A 17,976-nucleotide genomic window follows, 5' to 3' on the forward strand; every position below is an offset into this window, starting at 1 on the left:
GTTTTTTTCCCAAATGAAAGTGATTTGCAATTTCCTTTGTCACGTATCATTCTACTTAGTGCCTTAAAAGCTTCGATATAGCGGAAAATGTTTGGCTCCTCATGGTAGTTGTTGCTCCCATATGAGCTGAGGTGTGCGCATCACAATTCGACACTCTGAAAGGACTTTCTTAGCACACGTACACCGTCACTGTGGTATCCCACTCTCCCCCGCCCTGAAACCCTTTACTTGTTGAATGGGCGCTTTGGACCCGATCCAGACGCATAAGAAATTTATGCACGGGTTTGAAACGTTGAGACCGATCCAACTTTTAACGGTTTGCAGATTACATCTCCCCCGAAAATATAACTAGAATATAAACAAAACAAAATGTGAGCGTGATTTACATCCATCAAACGCGGTCTTAAATCATTTCCGACACTCAAAAATGTTCATAGATCGTACAAACGCTTTTAGAAAAAGCGAGCATGCATTTCTTTGAAAACCCCTACCCTACCAAGTACTTTTCTAGAAAGTAAGTTTTAATTAAAATTTCAAGATTTTTATAACAAACGTGCTTCTCCGAGCATACGAGTGTTTCTTACAAAAGCAGTCATGCTTCTCCGAGCATACGAGTGTTTCTTACAAAAGCAGTCATGCTTCTCCGAGCATACGAGTGTTTCTTACAAAAGCAGTCATACACGAAAAAATAACTTGAATGTTTAAAAAATGTTGTGCAGCTAAATGCCTACTTTATGGTTACTTTGTCCAACAACACTAGCAAAGCTTAAAGCTCCCGTTTGTGTTTGGAAAACGATTACACAAGGAAAAATATCCCTGACACAGTAGGAAACGATTTAATTTACACCAAAAAAAAAAAAAAAAAAAAAAAAAAGGGGAAGAATAAAATAAAATCAAAACCCTCTACTTTTAGGAACATTTTGCCGCCAGGCTATACCCGGCTGAGCAGCCGTTCCTCTATCTGGTTCGCCATAAAACTGACCAGCTCTCTGCGCCGGTGGTGGCGGAGCCCACCAGCCTTGCTGCACAGGAAGATTAGGATTTTGTACGTTGGGTGCCATCGGTTGAAGAGACTGCGGCTGGTTTGCTAAACTCATATGGGCTCCCGGCATTTGTTGCTGGTAACTGTTCAGCGGCGGCCGCGGTTGCAAACGCTGGTACTGAGTTTGGGGTTGGGAAGGTACATTAGGCTGCCACTCCGGGATGTCATCGTCATCGTCATTCCACGGATGAACTGCAACACTACTAGCCTGATGAAACGTATTACTACTACTACTACTACTATTGTTTTGTCCATATTTTTGTATCAGCTCTCTCATTTGATCTACAGGGCGAGAAGGGGTATGGGACTTGGGGTACAAGGGCGGCGCCGCCATTCCAGGCCCCCTAGATGAGGGCCTCTGGGCAGAAAACTGATTCGATCCACCAGTGAAACTGAATTCAGGGAGATCATCTTCGTCCCGAGAAGCACCAGGGCCAAACCCGGGAGGAACATCGTCATCGTCATCGTCATCCTGTGCAGGTGTAGTGTGGGTGGGAGGTAAGGCCCGAGACTGAGCCGGCTTAGATGTGTAGTTGGTATCGCGCTGCTGTCTCCTAGAAGATGCAGTAGTAGTAGTAACAGCAGAAAACTGTTGCTTTTTCGAAATGTGTTTGTGGTGAGAGGATTTCGGCGAAGTTAATTTTCTCCAGACAATAACACCAAGGAGGCCATTATCAATAGTGTTAAGTGCCTCAATGTACCCCTTCTCAATAATCTTGCTGAGCATGTCTACGGTTTTATTATGGGGAGGGCAAAAATAAATTTCCACGCCGGAACACGGCTCAGAAAAACCAACTCTCTCATCCGTTACGTACGAGTCAGCCACCTGCACGGCGGAACACAAATTTTAGTATGAAAATAACAGACACATGTTGGGGAATGGGAGTTTACAGACGGATCTGGATCTGGATCTGCGTTTGATGTTTACCTCACGAATGCTTTCACATTCCGTTTCCGACGACCCCTCATCCGGAACAAAATGCACGACCTGCACAAAACGAAAATCAGTAAGCTGCAGCTGTATCAGACAAAAAGTAAATCATAGATAAATTGATCCAAATTTTCTAATGACCGAAAGAAAGTCAATTTCATGCAACACTTTTGGTCAATCTTCGTTGGATACCTTTTCCCCATTACACTCCTAAGTGATTAATTTTCTAATTCGGGTTATTGAATTATCTAAGTTTCATTCGCCCGTCCAAAACAAAGGCTGTAAAATACCGACAGTATTTCAAGCACAAAACGATTTAACACAAGTTCCAGACGCTGACGGGATTCGGGAGACCCCCATATAATGTCATAGATCCTGCTCTATTACGTTAGAAACTACAAAATCGTTTTCCCTTTTCTTTAATTTTGTATTCGCGGAGTTTATGAATTGACAAAACTGCCCAGAAAAGAGAATGCACTGCATGATGGAACTAAGCGACCTCCAAAACGAAGTTTTCTAAATGTTTCTTTTTTTGAGTTATCACAGAATACCGTCATACAAGAATCTGTAAACAATAAAAATAAACTTGGAGATACCATGACAGCACGACTTCGGGATTGTGGCAGCTCTTGCAGGAACTTCTCAAAAGCATCCAGTCTGACTCTTCCCTTGATATCAAGACAATCAGGCCACTCTTTTGCACTGGTTTTTTCACCGCTGCAACAGAAAAGTTGGATTAGCATGAATCAGAAACAAAGACATTAGTCTAATACGGATTGCAGAATGCTTGAAAGCTTTACATTTGGCATGTTTATGTGTGCATGTATGCATGCAATTTGCAATACCAAACAAAACACCCTTTTTGTCAAAGTATCAAACATAATTAATCAATGTCGATCTCCTAAATTTACCGAATTTCAATTCAAGTATCATCTTTAGTTTCAATTAGTTACTTCAGTTGAGCCATATTACTATCAAACAGAACACATGCATGGCCCTCTATACACAGATGAAAAAGAAGGAGCAGAACCTAAAGTAGAATAAAAAGGAACATCTATCACAAACTTGTCACGGCAATAGTCCACCTATACTGCACCCTGGCATAGTTCTAATGTAAATTTAACTTTAAAGAGTGTCTCCAACTATGGCTAATAACCATTCATGACTCAGAATGAGGAAGTTCCAGACAGAAACATAATACTCAGACATGCAATAAACTTTGATTGAAAGAGTAGCCCACCAATGCAGTGGACTATCCACAAAGAGAATCTTCTTTGAACAAATCTGTACACGGGAAATGCAGAACAAGGAGAATTTACTACAATATGAATGTTTAAAAGACAAACCTTTTATAGATTCCGATAACAGAGGCCATGGGTGAAAGATTCAGTTGCAGGGAGCCACTCCAAACACGTTCACCCTTCGGTGTGCCAACTAGTCTAGATACTGATTTTTTGGGACTGCCACTGGATTTCACATCGGCACTCACATCATGGGATTTTATATCTGCACCATCACTGGTTTTCATAACAGAATGACTGTCAGTTTTGTTTCCGGCAGGACTGTCAGTATTGATCACAGCAGGACTCTCAGTTTTGATCACAGTAGGACTGTCGGTTTTTATCACAGCAGGACCGCCACCAGTTTTCAAGTCAGCATCTGACTTTGTATCTGTTGTGCAACCATCATCAACCTTCTGTGGAGAGGCATTAACGGTATCTTTGGGACTTGGTACCGAAGACTTCGATTCAGAGACAGTCTCGGAGTCATCCCTGTCTGAGGTGGGTGTAACTTTATCAGGGAGAATCTCGAATGGTGGCTCTGTGTCCAAGGATTCCATGAACTCATCTAGGGAGACAATTGGAGGAAGATCCTTCAATCCATCATCCACCATAAGGCCTTGCATTAAATCAGTAGCTTCAGTAGAAGGAATGGTAAAGGGGTAGACACTTCTGTCTTCTGTATTACTCTTCTCACCTGCAGCATTGACTTTGTCCTTGGGTTTATTGGGTTTCGAAGGGGTAGACACTTCTGTCCCCCTGCTTCTTGGTTCACTATGATTATGTGACGTTGCATCCAGTGGAATATCAACTGAAGCACTATCATATTGTTCTACTTCAACTTCACCCTTATGTGTTTTTTTCACTAAACGTCTCATATCAACTTCCGAATCTGGTAAAACAACCATTTGTGCTAGCTCTTCAGCCTTTGCCATCCGCCATTCAGAAAGCTCCTTTGAAGCAAGTTCTTCGGCAGTCATTGAACATAAACGTTCTGGAGGTATTTCTCCAGACATAACTCTCTCTCTTAGTTCTGGATTATTACGATCTTTTAGATTGAACAAAAGGGACCTTCCCTTCTCTTTATACTTCTTATTCACACCTCCAAATAGTTTGAATAGTTCTGCTTCAATTCTAAAGGCTAACTCTTCTGGAGACTGAACTACTTGTTCTTCTGGGGGTCCACCCATTTCCTCAAGATCCAACATCTCTTCTTCAGCAGGTTGAATTTCCTTCCTTTCTTCCATTTCCATTTCAGAATCCAAAACCCAGGACAGCCCATTTCCCTGCAAAAGTTCATCTTTGACAAACAAGTTGTCACTAAATGAAACATTTTCATGAGGAAAAATATTACTTGGTTGGAATTCATTCCCATCACATATTGAGGTCAATGTGGAAACATTTGTAGTTGCTTCGGCCAAATGTGTTTGGCCCGCACCTTCATCATTACTTTTCATAATAGAACAAGTTTCAGTGGATGGAGAATTCTCCTTAGGCTCTTCAGATTCAGGTTTAACAGGATGAAAGCTAGGCTGGGGAGCTTCCTGTGGTTGCCCCTGAATTGCTCCAGCCTCCCCCTGAGACTTCTTTCTAGAATCCACGCATTTATCTTGCTGCTGGTTAACCAATTCCAATGCAGCCTCTAACGATTCCCTCATCTTGGACCTTACAGAATCAAATGATTCATTTTGAAGCTTTCGAGTTGGTTGTATCCGCGGTGTTTGATTCTTTTGACTAGAAGACCGCTGAGACCCGGACCTACCAGAAAAGGATTCCATCTTTACCATTTTCTTATTCGGCACTGGTGAATGAGGAGATCCTGGCACATTCTGCACAGCCTCCATGGACTCCAGCTTTACCATTTTCTTATTTGCCGCTGGCAAACGAGGTGATCCTGGAGCATTGTGCACAGATCCCATTTCTACAGCTCTCCTGTTTGATACAGGCCCTTGCTGCAGCCATGGTCTATGTTCCATATATGCCACACGCTTGTTTGGCATTGACAACTGAGGTGTCTCTGGATTATTAGTCATGGGTTCCAATGTCGCCTTTCGCTTAATTGATGACAACTGATGTGAATTGTTGGCCAATGATCCAAGCTCTCCCAGTTGATTGCTAGGTGTTGAAATTTTCTGTGAACCAAGATTCCCATTCGCATTAGCAATGTGTCCCATTTGGAAGTATGACATTGATAAGCCATGTGACCCAGGATTGTCAGGCACAGGATCCAGCATCAGTTCCATTTGCTGATTTGATACTGAAAGGTTCTGTGACTCGGGGTTACTAGATACAGAGCTCATCCCTGCCATTTGAAATTCTGGCATTGATGAGTCCATACCTTTCAAAATGGGGTCCATCTGAGGCATTTCCATGCTTGATATTGGCAACCGTGGTGACAGAAGATTGTTTGACATGCTAGATCAGAACATCAAGTTTCCTGACACTCCCAGTTCGCTCCTAGTCTTCAAGAGGTGCAACTCCAAAAAGAAACATATAAACTGCGATAGAAGAGAAAGAAACTGATCAGAACATGTTCTCCCTTTAACAACGAAAAACGAACAAAGAAAATACAACAAAACTCAGTACATTAAATTCACAGCGATTTAGACCTCAACAATATATAGAACAATACAAAGGGAGAGCAAAGACCAAAAGGGAACTAGTGCATCTAATCATTAGGTACATATGCAAGAATTCAAGGGCGAAAACCAGAAATAAAAGAACACAAACCCAATACATAACAACCATTTAGGGTACCTAGGGGACTCTATTTTCAAACACAAATTTCCTAATATTGGGCAGTTAATAACACAGATAAAACAGGTAAGCTACTTGTAGCGCCAATATTGAAAGGCTTAATGGGTTTCAAGTCTACCAAATAGAGACGGCTCATTGAAGTTCAAGCCTTGTAGTACAATTCTCAGGGACACGACCAGAAACATAAGAGGTTTCTAAGCAAAAACATTAACTCAAATAATTACATCATTCTGTATCAAATCTTTGAGACTTCCATTCTGTACCCAGTACTCGCAACTCACAACTCAAAACGAACAATAGACGTTTAGAACTGGTTAGCACTTTCCTAACCAGTACCTAAACCAAATGATGATGGAAGTTGAATTTCATCTCTCAACGAAACTTCATGTTGAGCTATCGATTGTGTATGATAAAACCCTTTTTAAACTAACTTAAAAAATAGTATAAGAAAACTTTCTTTGAGTTTTAGATATCCTCCGAACTTAAAAGTATATCAAATTAATTATTTACTTGTATTCCCCAATTGTTGCATTCGCCTTTGAACCCACAATAACATGGCTGGGGAATCTGGGCAGCTCAGTAGACAATCATGCTTTTTCACATTAAAATTCTGAATTCCAAAAACATTCAATTTATTAAGCTGGGATTACTAGTTGCACAAGCTCTCTCTGTTCTCTTGGGGGCCTAAGCACAGGCAACGATCAACGGGGGTGGAAGCCCCTTTACAACCGGTGAAGCCGAAACAATCAAAAATCCACTGGAGAAAGACAAGTATTTCAAGCCAGTCGAAAGAAAAAATCTGGCAGCAGCAAGACCAACCCTATACCAGTTTAGGCAGGTCTTTTAGCACTCTAGTTTCCCGTGAATCAACACCTTGTGGGCCGCATCGATTGAGCATTGAACTGGTGTTGATTTCTTCATCACAGGGTACAATAACCCTCAAGGAAATTCTTCATTTTTGCTATAGCAAGTCCACCATTGAGGGCCCAGAGCTTCTCAAATATTGGCAAAGCAGCACCCAACATTGCATACAAAAACTGCCCAACCAGTAAATCCACCAGCTTAAGGTAATCTCTTTTGTCACATATTCAAAAAAAAAAAACAAACAAATTAAAAAGAGAAGGAAGAAGAATCTACAATACACCAACTCTTTTCCCTCTACGGAACAAGAGTATGCACAATCGACTCTTCTGGGAAAATCTACGAAAACTTGCTCAAGAAGCATAGATTGTTCTTCGACAAAACATATTACATAGTACATACATAAAGGGGTCCTTTTTTATGGAAGAAAAACGTGTCTTAACATACCAAAGTCGTCAATCTTCATAAAACTACTACCCAAAAACCCTAATTTTAAACACACCAGCAAACACAATTCAACTAGACTCGACCCGAATGCGAAGAAAAACACAAAAAAATTAATAAACATACGTAAAAACAAAAACAAAATAAAACTAAACGGTAATTATCTCATTCACCAACATAAAAACTAAACACTGAATCAACCCACATCAATCCAAATTCAAAAAACCCTAATTTCAAAACCAACAGCAAAACCAGCATGAAATGACTAAAATCAAATCAAAACGACCGCAATCGCATCCAGAAACACAAAATCCAATCAGAAATTACCACCAATCTAATCTAGACCGTATACTTACATGAACAAAATGGAACGGCGGTCGGAGAAACTGATCGGCGATTGGGCGGGGAAGCTTTGTGCGAGCTGAGCTGAGGAGGAGAGTCGGGTGGAGTGGTGAGGATTAGGTTTTGGGTGGGTCTGGAAGATTCGCCAGAGCGGAAAATAGAAAACCCTAATTATATAAAAAGAAAATAAAAATCTGAATGGGACGAGTCGAGGAGATCGTATATATATCGAGTTGGAGCGCCGAAGAGCGGTTCTGTAGATTACAGGTGAGCTGCCACGTGTGGTACCCGCCATCTGGATCCATGGCCCACTTTAGAAAACGTTCTCACTCATCGTGAGAACATTAGAGCATCTTCAAAGGAGATGTCAAATTTTAAACATCAAAATAATAATTGATAGCTTATGTAGCAATTTAACATTTTGTATGATATTTTGCTCTACGCGATACGTTAAATAATAATGTCATTTAATAAACATTTTATCTTTTTGTAGAGTCCAATAATTAAGGCAACCAATCAAATATTTCAAAAATATAACAATATTTATTATATATATTATATTAATCTATTAAAATATCATTTAATAAATTTGACATCTTCTGTCAAATTTAACAGCAAAAAACTTTGTCTTCAAATGACTCAGCACCACCTAAGAAATTAAAGGCTCGATTAGAGAGAGTTTGCTGCCATTTTTTACTGTTGTATGCCTACGTGGCAATTTTGACATCTTCTTTGGAGATACTCTTAGGCCTAACAATATATTACACGACATGTTAACTCTATACGAAAATAACGAGTTTTGGATCAACCTGTCAACGAGTTTGATTGTTATCAAGTAACTTGGTAAAAACACGTTAAAGTGTACGGTCATTAGCGGGTCACCTGTTAAGAGTCTGATAAAATATTATTTGTCAAATCTAGACATTTTGCATGTCAATTTTTTGCATAACCCTTTAACCTGACGTGAAACGATATAACCTGTTAACAATTAGGTCGTTATGGGTCACATGTTAACAAACTTTTTAGGATAACAAATATGACAAGAAAACAATACAAACATGACAAAGACAACCATTTTGCCAAGCCTTGTGACCATTGGATATATGGAAGGGAAAAAAACAACCATTTTACACAAAATTATACTGAGGGCGATCTTAAACCAACAAGTCTCTCTGCTTTGTGGAGGTGGGCTGAAGATGTCTATTGTACGCAGTCTTACCTTTATTTTGCTACTTTTGTAAAGAGGTTGTTTTCACGACTCGACCCCGTGACCTTTTGGGCAGCAAGGTGCAACAAAATTGTGGTAGTTTCGGTACATATTTGAGAAGTTGAAGCACCATGATGACACGTTCTGGTTCATGTTTGCAAGTGTGGTTTTCACATCAACTGGTATATGTTTTTCACTCCAGTCATGTTATCAATTTAAGAATAACTAGGCAAACAAGTATAAGGTACAAATTAAAATTAAAGTCACACAATCTATTTCATCTAGTAAGAGTGTGAAATGCGTCCCACCTTTAGTTTTGTCGTATTTTTCGTGAATTCAACTTTATAGCAGGTATTATCCTCGACTTTTTACTATGTTAAATTGTGGTAGCTCTGGTACAAATTTGAGAAGTTGAAGCAAGGTGCAACAAAATTGTGGTAGTTCCAGTACAAATTTGAGAAGTTGAAGCACCATGATGACACGTTTTGGTTCATGTTTGCAAGTGTGATTTTCACATCAACTGGTATATGTGTTTCACTCCAGTCATGTTATCAATTTAAGAATAATTAGGCAAACAAGTATAAGGTGCAAATTGATATGATTTTAAATTAAAGTCACACGATCTATTTCATCTAGTAAGAGTGTGCGATGTGTCCCACCTTCAGTTTTGTCGTATTTTTCGTGAATTCAACTTTATAGCAGATACTATCCTCGACTTTTTACTATTTTAAATTGGGGCAAATGTGAGGTAAAGTATTGTACCCACCCTCTTTTCATTTGATTTCGAAACTCCCTCCTCACAAACTAAAATGGTTTATAACAAAATATCCCATTGTCAAAAAAAAAAAAAAAAAAAAAAAAAAACTTTGTTAAGGTGGGATAAGATGCCATCGTGGTTTCGTTTACCCATTAAAGAAAAAGAAGCCACCGAAAGAGAAAAGAGGTAGAAAGCCCCATCAGTGCTTGATCTCTACACTTTATTTTTTATTAGAGAAGTATTATTGGCATTTCAAAAATCTGAGTTTACTCTCTTCACAAGTGTATTTTTATTTCTAAATATAGAAAGTTTGGAGGGTAGAATGAGAAATTTTAAGTGTCAATAACAATTCCCTTTTATTATTCTAAATTACACTAAGAAGAGAGAGACGGTTTGAACTCGGAATGCAATTGATTAAAGAAGAAACATTCACCATTTACAAAATTCTTGGATCTCTATCCTCATGCACGCAGATCTTGACCTCTATCATAAACGTGCACTGATATGCAACCGTTTCATGCAAGTTGTTCTCGTCCAACTTAAATATCCATTTGGTCTAATGACTATTTGCAATGACATTCACCTGTCTTTTTGCTCTCATGTTTATCTCATTTGATACATACAATTAAAGTTTGATAAGGACTTGCCAAGTCAATTTTCTACAACAGAACATGTCAAAGTTTCAGCCGCTCAAAGGGATAAACAACTGGAGGAGAAGAAAAGGAGAATGTATATATAAACAAGAATCCATCTATCATTATCTAACTAAAAATCTCGGAACCTCTGATCTTTACATCCATCTGTCCTTGAAAGAAAAAAAATCATTTTTGCTTACAACGACGTCGTAGTAAACTGTCTGTATATCCACCTAGCTCTTATCACCCAAGATAAAAAGTTAAAAAGAATGGGAAAGGTTGAGAACATGGAGAATCATCCGTCCATCTTAAAACAGAATTCTAGCATCGACGTAGTCCAAGCTACAAAGGAGAAGGTAGCTCACTGCCTAAAACACGGTGTTGGCCACTTCATTGCCCACCCGTTGCTGAATGCTGCTATTGATTGCGGAGAGGGAGGCCAAAAGGCTCTCACCAACCTCGCTCTTGCAAAGGGGACATGATGCATTGATCTTTAACCACTTATCCACGCACTCCTTGTGGAAAAAATGAGAGCATGGCAACTCTCTCAGCTCGTCGTTGTTTGAGTATTTAGCCAAGCAGATGCAACAAACCTGTTCAATTTTACGACATAATCAGTAATTATCAAGTATATTAACAGGCAAGCAGATATGGAAAAATCTAGAATCAAACCACCGTCAACCTAAGTCGTCACTTGTCACTAGAAAGAGTTTCAAGCATTTAAAATCCAGTCACCAAATTGATCAGGATCTTGGCTGACTGGATAAAACAGCAGTACACTCAAGTGAATATGAGAGGAAGCAGGTTTCAAATGGCATGTTATGTTATGCCAAATGTGGGAGGAAGATTTGTAATCACCAAGCTAGTAATATCATGCATTCATTACTCAATTATCACACAAGTACTAATCCGGCAGGCATAAGACCTAGATTATATTATGACAAAAAGTAATATGCTAAACTCGCCGGATAAAACATACCGCATCCTCTCCAGAGATTGCACGCTCCTTCTCAGTTCCTACAGCCACAACACCACCTTCAGTGGCACCTGAGCTGCCGCCATCTCTGTTATCGCCATTTTTGTTTTTCTTTATCTTGAACTTGTATGTTGGCAGAGAATTAATTGATTCAGGTGTGGCTCCTCGTGCCTGTGCCAGGTCTTCTCGAAACCCAAGGACTGATATAATGCAAGGAAGACAACAGCAGATTGTTGCACATAAAATGAAAGGCATGGCGTATCCAATACAGCTGAATGTAAGAAATACTATACATAACCTGCACACAGAAAACATGGTATGATGTCCCCCACTCTCAACTGCAATGAAATGGTTTACGTAGAACAACTAATCAAATTGGCAAAAGTACCTGTACAGGTTAGGAGCGTCAGCTGCAGATGAGTGCCCACCAAAAATCCAAACATTGCCAACGACAAACCAAACCGCAAAGAAACAATCCAATGCCATCTTGAAGTATTCCACAAGTACCTTGATTCTGTAAATGAAAAATGACGTCATGTATCAGACAACTTTTCAAGTACTAAGTTCCAACTTGCAAGTTGCAACTCAAGTTACTTTCTTAAGATAAGGCACATAGGCTAAAAAACATAAGTGATTTCATAAATTGAACAAGATTATAATACACCTGCTAAAGTAGAGAACTTGAATGGAAAAACTGAAACGTAATTGCCACATTGAATATAGGATTATACTAAATTGAACAAAATTCATCAGTCTTTTAGAATTTGCCAATAATAACCACCCTGGAAGATCTAGAAATTAATTTAAATTGACACAGACCAAATGGATTTGGCTCAACAAATAGGTATCTTTCATGGACAAAATAGAATTACCAAAAAAAAAGCACCCGTCAATGGACAGCTACATTGGAACATCGGTAATACGTTGTAAACTCGTAATAAAGAGAAGGGAAAAGAAAATTCCAGATACCAATACACTGTCACAGAAAGGGCCAGTTTGATAACCATTTTGTCTTAGCCTGCAGCTGTGTTGTGTAACTTCAACATGAGCGATTACAGAATCTTAAACTATGCACACTACAGAGGGTTTTCCTCTCTAAAAGGTTTAATGAATCTCTTACGGGTTGGGAAAGGTGGTTGAGTAGATGTGCATAAACCACTGACTGTTTTAACTTCCATAGTGTATAGCCACAGCTCATAAAATAGTCTACTGGAATGCCAAGAAACATGCTATGTCCATAATATCAAGTCAAAATGGAGCTTCAATCTTCGTCAATAAAACAAACTATTTTAAATATGATCAGTCGTCATCAGGCAACTTAGAAAGAGCATCCAAATGGAAAAACAGCAACAGAAACATACCTTCTGCTCTGTACTGCGGAACTTTGACTGCTTCTAGAAGATGCAGTGCCAGTTTGAAGATCTTCTCCTTCTGAAGCTCTAGAAAGAGAAAAAGAAAATGGTCTTGCTGGCACATTAACCTGAGAATTCTGACGAGCTTGAGCAGATTCTTGTTCTGCAGCCTGGTTGCGGTGACGATAGCGCCAGTAAAGAAGAGGAAGAATAGCAACACATCCAGATGCATAACCAATAATCCAAGCAAACAATGGGGTGTGAGGATGCTCATGCCTTGACAAAGACAAAACAACAATAGATGCAACGATTTGGCTCACTGTAAGAACAAGTTCAATAGAAATCCACAATCCAGAATTCAATGGACTTCTGCGGCGGCGAGTCTCCCCTCTCCTTACCATTGAAGTGTTCCTAGAGTTTGGTCCATTAGATGAAAAGATTGAAGGTTGGAATGCGGGTCCTCTTGGACTAGTTGAAGGTCTGTCCTCTTGCTGTGACGCATTTGAGTTATTTAAAGATCTACCATGAGGCATGCTAGATGGGGAGGCATCACTACTCCCAGGTATTTCAATAATATGCTGAGTGTGGTTCATATCTTCAGGTCGTGATTGATCCATTAACAAGATCTTCCAAGATTGATATTGGCAACCGTGGTGACAGAAGATTGTTTGACATGCTAGATCAGAACATCAAGTTTCCTGACGCTCCCAGTTTGCTTCTAGCCTTCAACAGGTGTAACTCCAAAGAGAAACATATAAACTGCAATAGAAGAGAAAAGAAACTGATTGGGACATGTTCTTCCTTTAACAACTAAAAACATACAATGAAAATACAACAAAACTCTGTTCACTAAATTCACAGCAATGTAGATTTCAACAATATACAGGACATTACGAAAGAAGGGCATAGATAAAAAAGGAACTAGTATATCTAACCATTAGGTACATATGCGAGAATTGGTGGGTGAAAAGTAGAAATAAAAGTTCTATCAAATGTTTACTTGAATACAAACCTAATACACAGCAACCAGTTAGAGTACCTAGGGGACACTACTTTCAAATAGTAATTCCTAATATTGGGTAGTTAATAACAGAGACAAAAGAGGAACACTGCTTGTAGCGCCAATATTGAGAGGCTCAAAAGGTTTCAAGTCTACAAAATACACAGGGCTCACTGAACTTCAAGCCTTATAGTAGGAGAACTCACAGGGACACGATCAGAAACATAGTTCTGGTTAAGCAAAACCATTAACTCAAATAATTACATCTTTCTGTATCACATCTTCGAGACTTTCATTCTGTACTCACAACGAACAATACATGTTTAGGACTGATTAGCGCTTTCCTCACAATTAATTTGCAACCAAACCGCACAGGGAGAAAAGGTCAGATTTCACACAGTACCTAAATCAAATGATGATGGAAGTTGAATTTAATCTTTCAAAGAAACTTTCATGTTGAGCTATCGATTGTGTATGAAAAAACCTCTTTGTAAACCAACTTAAAAAATTGTGCAAAAGAAAACTTTCTTTTGAGTTTTAGATATCCTCCAAACATATAGTATATCAAATTAATTATTTACTTATATTCCCCAGTTGGAATGATAGACAAACTATTGCATGTCTTTTGACCCCAGAATAATCTCGTACTGGCTGGGGAATCTGGGCAGCTCAGTAGACAATCATGCTTTTTCACATTAAAATTCCGAATTCCAAAAACATTCAATTTATTGAGCTGGTATTACTTGTTGCACAAGTTCTCTCTGTTCTCATGGGGGCCTAAGCACGGGCACCCATCAACAGGGGTGGAAGCAAGGCCCTTTACAACCGGTAAAACTGAAACAATCATAAATCCACCGGAGAAAAGACAAGTATTTCAAGCCAGTACAAAGAAAAAATCTGGAAGCAGCAAGACCAACCTTATACCAGTTTAGGCTGGGTCTTTTAGCACTCCAGTTTCCTGTGAATCAAAACACTCATTTTTTAATCCTTCAGCACATTTGGCAGAAGAATAATTCAAGCCCCACGGATTGAAACCCTGTGAATCAAAACACTCAATTCTTAATCCTTTAGCACCTTTGGCAGAAGAATAATTCAAGGCCCATGGATCGAAACCAAATTTCAGAAGATTGATGTAGATATTACTAAGATTAGAGACCAAAATCCGTCCTGAAATCCAACTAATATATACAATTTATTCGGTCACTCGGATAACATGAAACTACAATCGAAATAACATCTTGGGGATTTCTTATCAAAAATTGGATTTTCAAACACAAGAAGCTACAATCCAACAGTTTTGAATAAAAAAATAAAATGTTCCAGAACGGAATTCTACTCCCAGTTCAAACCCCCTAATCTTTTCCCTAGACTTTCTCAGGCAAACCAACAGCAGGAATCAGTCCATACTCCACCCTTTCTTTCCCTATATCATAAAGCTTCAAGAATTTCCCAATAGCAAAGTCAATCTTCAGTTCAACCCTTGATTTCATAGCATCACAATAATATATACCAACAAAAATCCTAAAAATTCAAGAACTACCCAACAGTCAAAGAATCCAAAACCCACCAATCCACTTTCGAATTTCACCCCTTAAACCCAAAAAATGAAAAATTAAACCTTTTTTTTTTTTATCAAATCAACAGATATAAATTATCAATTTCCAATAATTATAGATACGTGAAGAGACAGAGAGAGAGTACCAGATTGAAGAAGAGCGAGCGAGAGAGAGAGAGAGGGACGATGGTGAAGAAAACGAGGAGAGCCGTCCTGGGAATCGAGTGATTGCTGTGGAATTTGGGTGGATTTTGTTGTTGGTATTTGGAGGGAGGGAGAAACTTGAGGACGAGCTTTGGACCTTCACTGCGGGCAAAAGAAAAGAATTTCCTTTTTGCTTCTTTTTATTTATTTATATAGTTATCAGCTAATTATATTTCTTTCGGTTTAAACTTTTAATCTTTTATTCCTATGACGCAAGTATAGCTACGTATCAGACCATGTACGGGTTTAAGAGCATTTCCGATAGTATAACTGAGTAGTCACTCTGCAAAATTAGCTCAAACAGTATAGACAATTGAATTTGCAAATTTTGATTTTTGCATACTCGTCCAAAGTAGGCAATTTTTTCTTCCGTGGGCAAATCGGGCTCTTATTTTTTATAATAAAACATTTTATGTGGTGAAAGATGACAAAATTAAAAGATAAAAGTAGATGTTATAGATGAAAGAAAATAATAAAACATAATTTTGTACACTTGGTTTACGTATACGTGATCTATTGGAGTGACAAATTTTTCACGAGGTAATTCAGTCAGTAACATATCAAATCAGCCTTTATAGTACAATTTTACTTGTTCTAAATTTAATAGCTTATATCATCAGTGACGCTTTAATTCACACTGTAACATTTTGATTGAAAGATCAAGTTGACAATAAGACTAGAAATACAAATAAATACAATCATAATATTTTATAAAGCAATACAAAAAAATTAAATTTTGCGATTCATTTTAAAAAAAAATCTCCAAACATGATGTGAATTCTGAAATGTAAGTAGACTTTATATCCCATTTACCTAAAAAAAAAAATAAAGATAAACTTGTTAAAAAAAATAAAAAAATAAAGTTGGGTCGGAGTGCAGATACCAGAGCTTCAGTTTCCGTGTGGTCCTTTTAGCAAATATCAGTTTCCACCCCGAACTTTACTGAAATTTAATATTGTGGCATGCTTATTGCTTACGTCAACCTCCACCCCCCCCTCAAAGACTCAAAAATCTCAAAGTCCAACATATCTTCTTTTTTTTTTTTAAAAAAACATATCTTCTTTTTAATATCAGTTTATTACACTAAAGTTTATTGGTTTTCAACATTTCATACATCAAGTTTGTTTCGTCGAATCTGGTAGCTAAAGTCATAATTCTGATACACTTTGGTATATCCACTAAGTTTCTTGGTTTTCAATATTTTTCACATCAAGTTTTTTTTCGTTCCAGTCTGGTATATAAAGTTATAATTCTGAGACACTTTCATACATTCATTAAATTTTTCGTTAAATGATGACGTGTCATCCCATAATTACTGCACACCACGTGTCAATCAAGGTCCACGAGAATATTAAAAAATTTAAAATTAATTTCACCGTCGTCGTCCCCTTCTTCGCACTCCACCTTCTTCCTCTCTCTGTTTCTTCTTCTCCATCTAACACAGAAAACCATTATCCCCTCCTCCTCCTCCTCTGCCGTTCTCCTTCCTCCTTCGTCGGCGTCGCTCCCCTCCCAGCTTTCTCTCGAACTCTCCCCTGGGTGGCTTAGGGGCACTAGCGGCTTGGGTGGTCTCAGTGGACTGGGAGGAACAAGTGGGTTGGGTGGTCTCGCCGCAGATTTGGCGGCGCACGGCTAAAGAGGGATTTCGATTTGGGCTTAGAATTAGAAGAAGGCAGCGGAGAATGAAACGATAGAGATTTCGATTTGGGCTTAGAATGCTGCTTCTCATATGGGTTCTATTTGGATGAAGAGAAAATTGCACTTTCCAGATGACGAATTGGAAGAATTTGAAGAGATGAAACTGACCCCATTTTTCGATTTCGCCTTTGAACCCCTTTTCTCACCTGGGTTGTATCTTGAGTTTGCTTTTGTCTTCTTCCTTTCGTTCTTGGTCGTCGAAGGAGCCCAGCTAGGTTGTATTTACAACATGACAAACAATTTTCTCAAATTTGCATTCGCAATAGGTATTTTTCTGGGATCCCTTTGGTCGTGTCCGCCGAGCCGCATCGGGTCGTGGGGCGAGTCACCGCTTCCACCGCCGAGATTTGGGTCTTCATCGTCATCACCAAGATGTGGGGATTTTGGAATTAGGGTTTGTTTTGGTTTGGGAAGGGATTGGAAGAAAGACGGATTTTGGGGTTTGGGTTTGGGTAGAGAAGAATAGAGAGAGGAAGAGGAGGAAAGTTGAGAGCCGGGTTTTGGGGGTAAAGTTGTGCGTTTTTCTGATGGGAGGGGAGGTGAAGAGAGTGAAGAGAGGGAGAAGGTGTCGGGGAAGAGGCGTGGTGCGGTGGTTATGGAGATTGGACGAGATGGTGGGTCGGGTGGAAGAAGGGGTTCTGTCTTTGTTTTTTTTTTTTTTTTTATATATATTTCCACGTGAACCCGTGGTGTCCAGTTATTATCTACGTAAGCGTCACGTCATCAGTTAAAATGAGACTTAACAACCAGACTAACGAATGTATGAAAATGTCTCAAAATTAACACTTTAGGTATGATTTGAGACGAAAAAAATTTTATGTACCAAATGTTGAAAACAACGAAATTTAAGGGTAATAAACTGAGATTTACCTAAAAACTAATATTGTATATACGCAAATAGCACTATACCAAATAATTCTTACCTTTTGTTTCGT

General features: G+C 38.8%; 2 protein-coding genes across 6 annotated transcripts; both read right to left on the bottom strand.

The window, feature by feature from the left end:
- Positions 1–640: 640 nt before the first annotated feature.
- Positions 641–7,832, bottom strand: LOC137736478 (uncharacterized). Of its 3 annotated transcripts, none has more exons than XM_068475757.1 (6): positions 7,672–7,832; positions 6,837–7,047; positions 3,320–5,751; positions 2,570–2,690; positions 1,971–2,030; positions 641–1,868 (listed from the first exon to the last, which is right to left on the bottom strand). In XM_068475757.1, exons 3-6 carry the CDS (start codon positions 5,665–5,667, stop codon positions 894–896), a joined length of 3,504 nt encoding a protein of 1,167 aa, XP_068331858.1. In that variant the 5' UTR covers positions 5,668–5,751; positions 6,837–7,047; positions 7,672–7,832; the 3' UTR covers positions 641–893. The 3 variants fall into 3 exon arrangements, with proteins under 3 accessions (XP_068331858.1, XP_068331845.1, XP_068331851.1); XM_068475744.1 differs by having other exon boundaries at positions 6,837–7,084; XM_068475750.1 differs by lacking the exon at positions 6,837–7,047.
- Positions 7,833–10,185: 2,353 nt separating this feature from the next.
- On the bottom strand, positions 10,186–15,470 carry LOC137716753 (E3 ubiquitin-protein ligase At1g63170). 3 transcript variants are annotated; one of them, XM_068456143.1, is made up of 6 exons: positions 15,286–15,470; positions 14,502–14,542; positions 12,594–13,343; positions 11,621–11,746; positions 11,236–11,530; positions 10,186–10,849 (listed from the first exon to the last, which is right to left on the bottom strand). In XM_068456143.1, exons 3-6 carry the CDS (start codon positions 13,199–13,201, stop codon positions 10,625–10,627), a joined length of 1,254 nt encoding a protein of 417 aa, XP_068312244.1. In that variant the 5' UTR covers positions 13,202–13,343; positions 14,502–14,542; positions 15,286–15,470; the 3' UTR covers positions 10,186–10,624. The 3 variants fall into 3 exon arrangements, with proteins under 3 accessions (XP_068312244.1, XP_068312236.1, XP_068312252.1); XM_068456135.1 differs by having other exon boundaries at positions 14,502–14,620; XM_068456151.1 differs by lacking the exon at positions 14,502–14,542.
- Positions 15,471–17,976: the final 2,506 nt, after the last annotated feature.

The sequence above is a fragment of the Pyrus communis genome, chromosome 1, assembly GCF_963583255.1.
Source record: "Pyrus communis chromosome 1, drPyrComm1.1, whole genome shotgun sequence".
NCBI lineage: Eukaryota > Viridiplantae > Streptophyta > Magnoliopsida > Rosales > Rosaceae > Pyrus > Pyrus communis.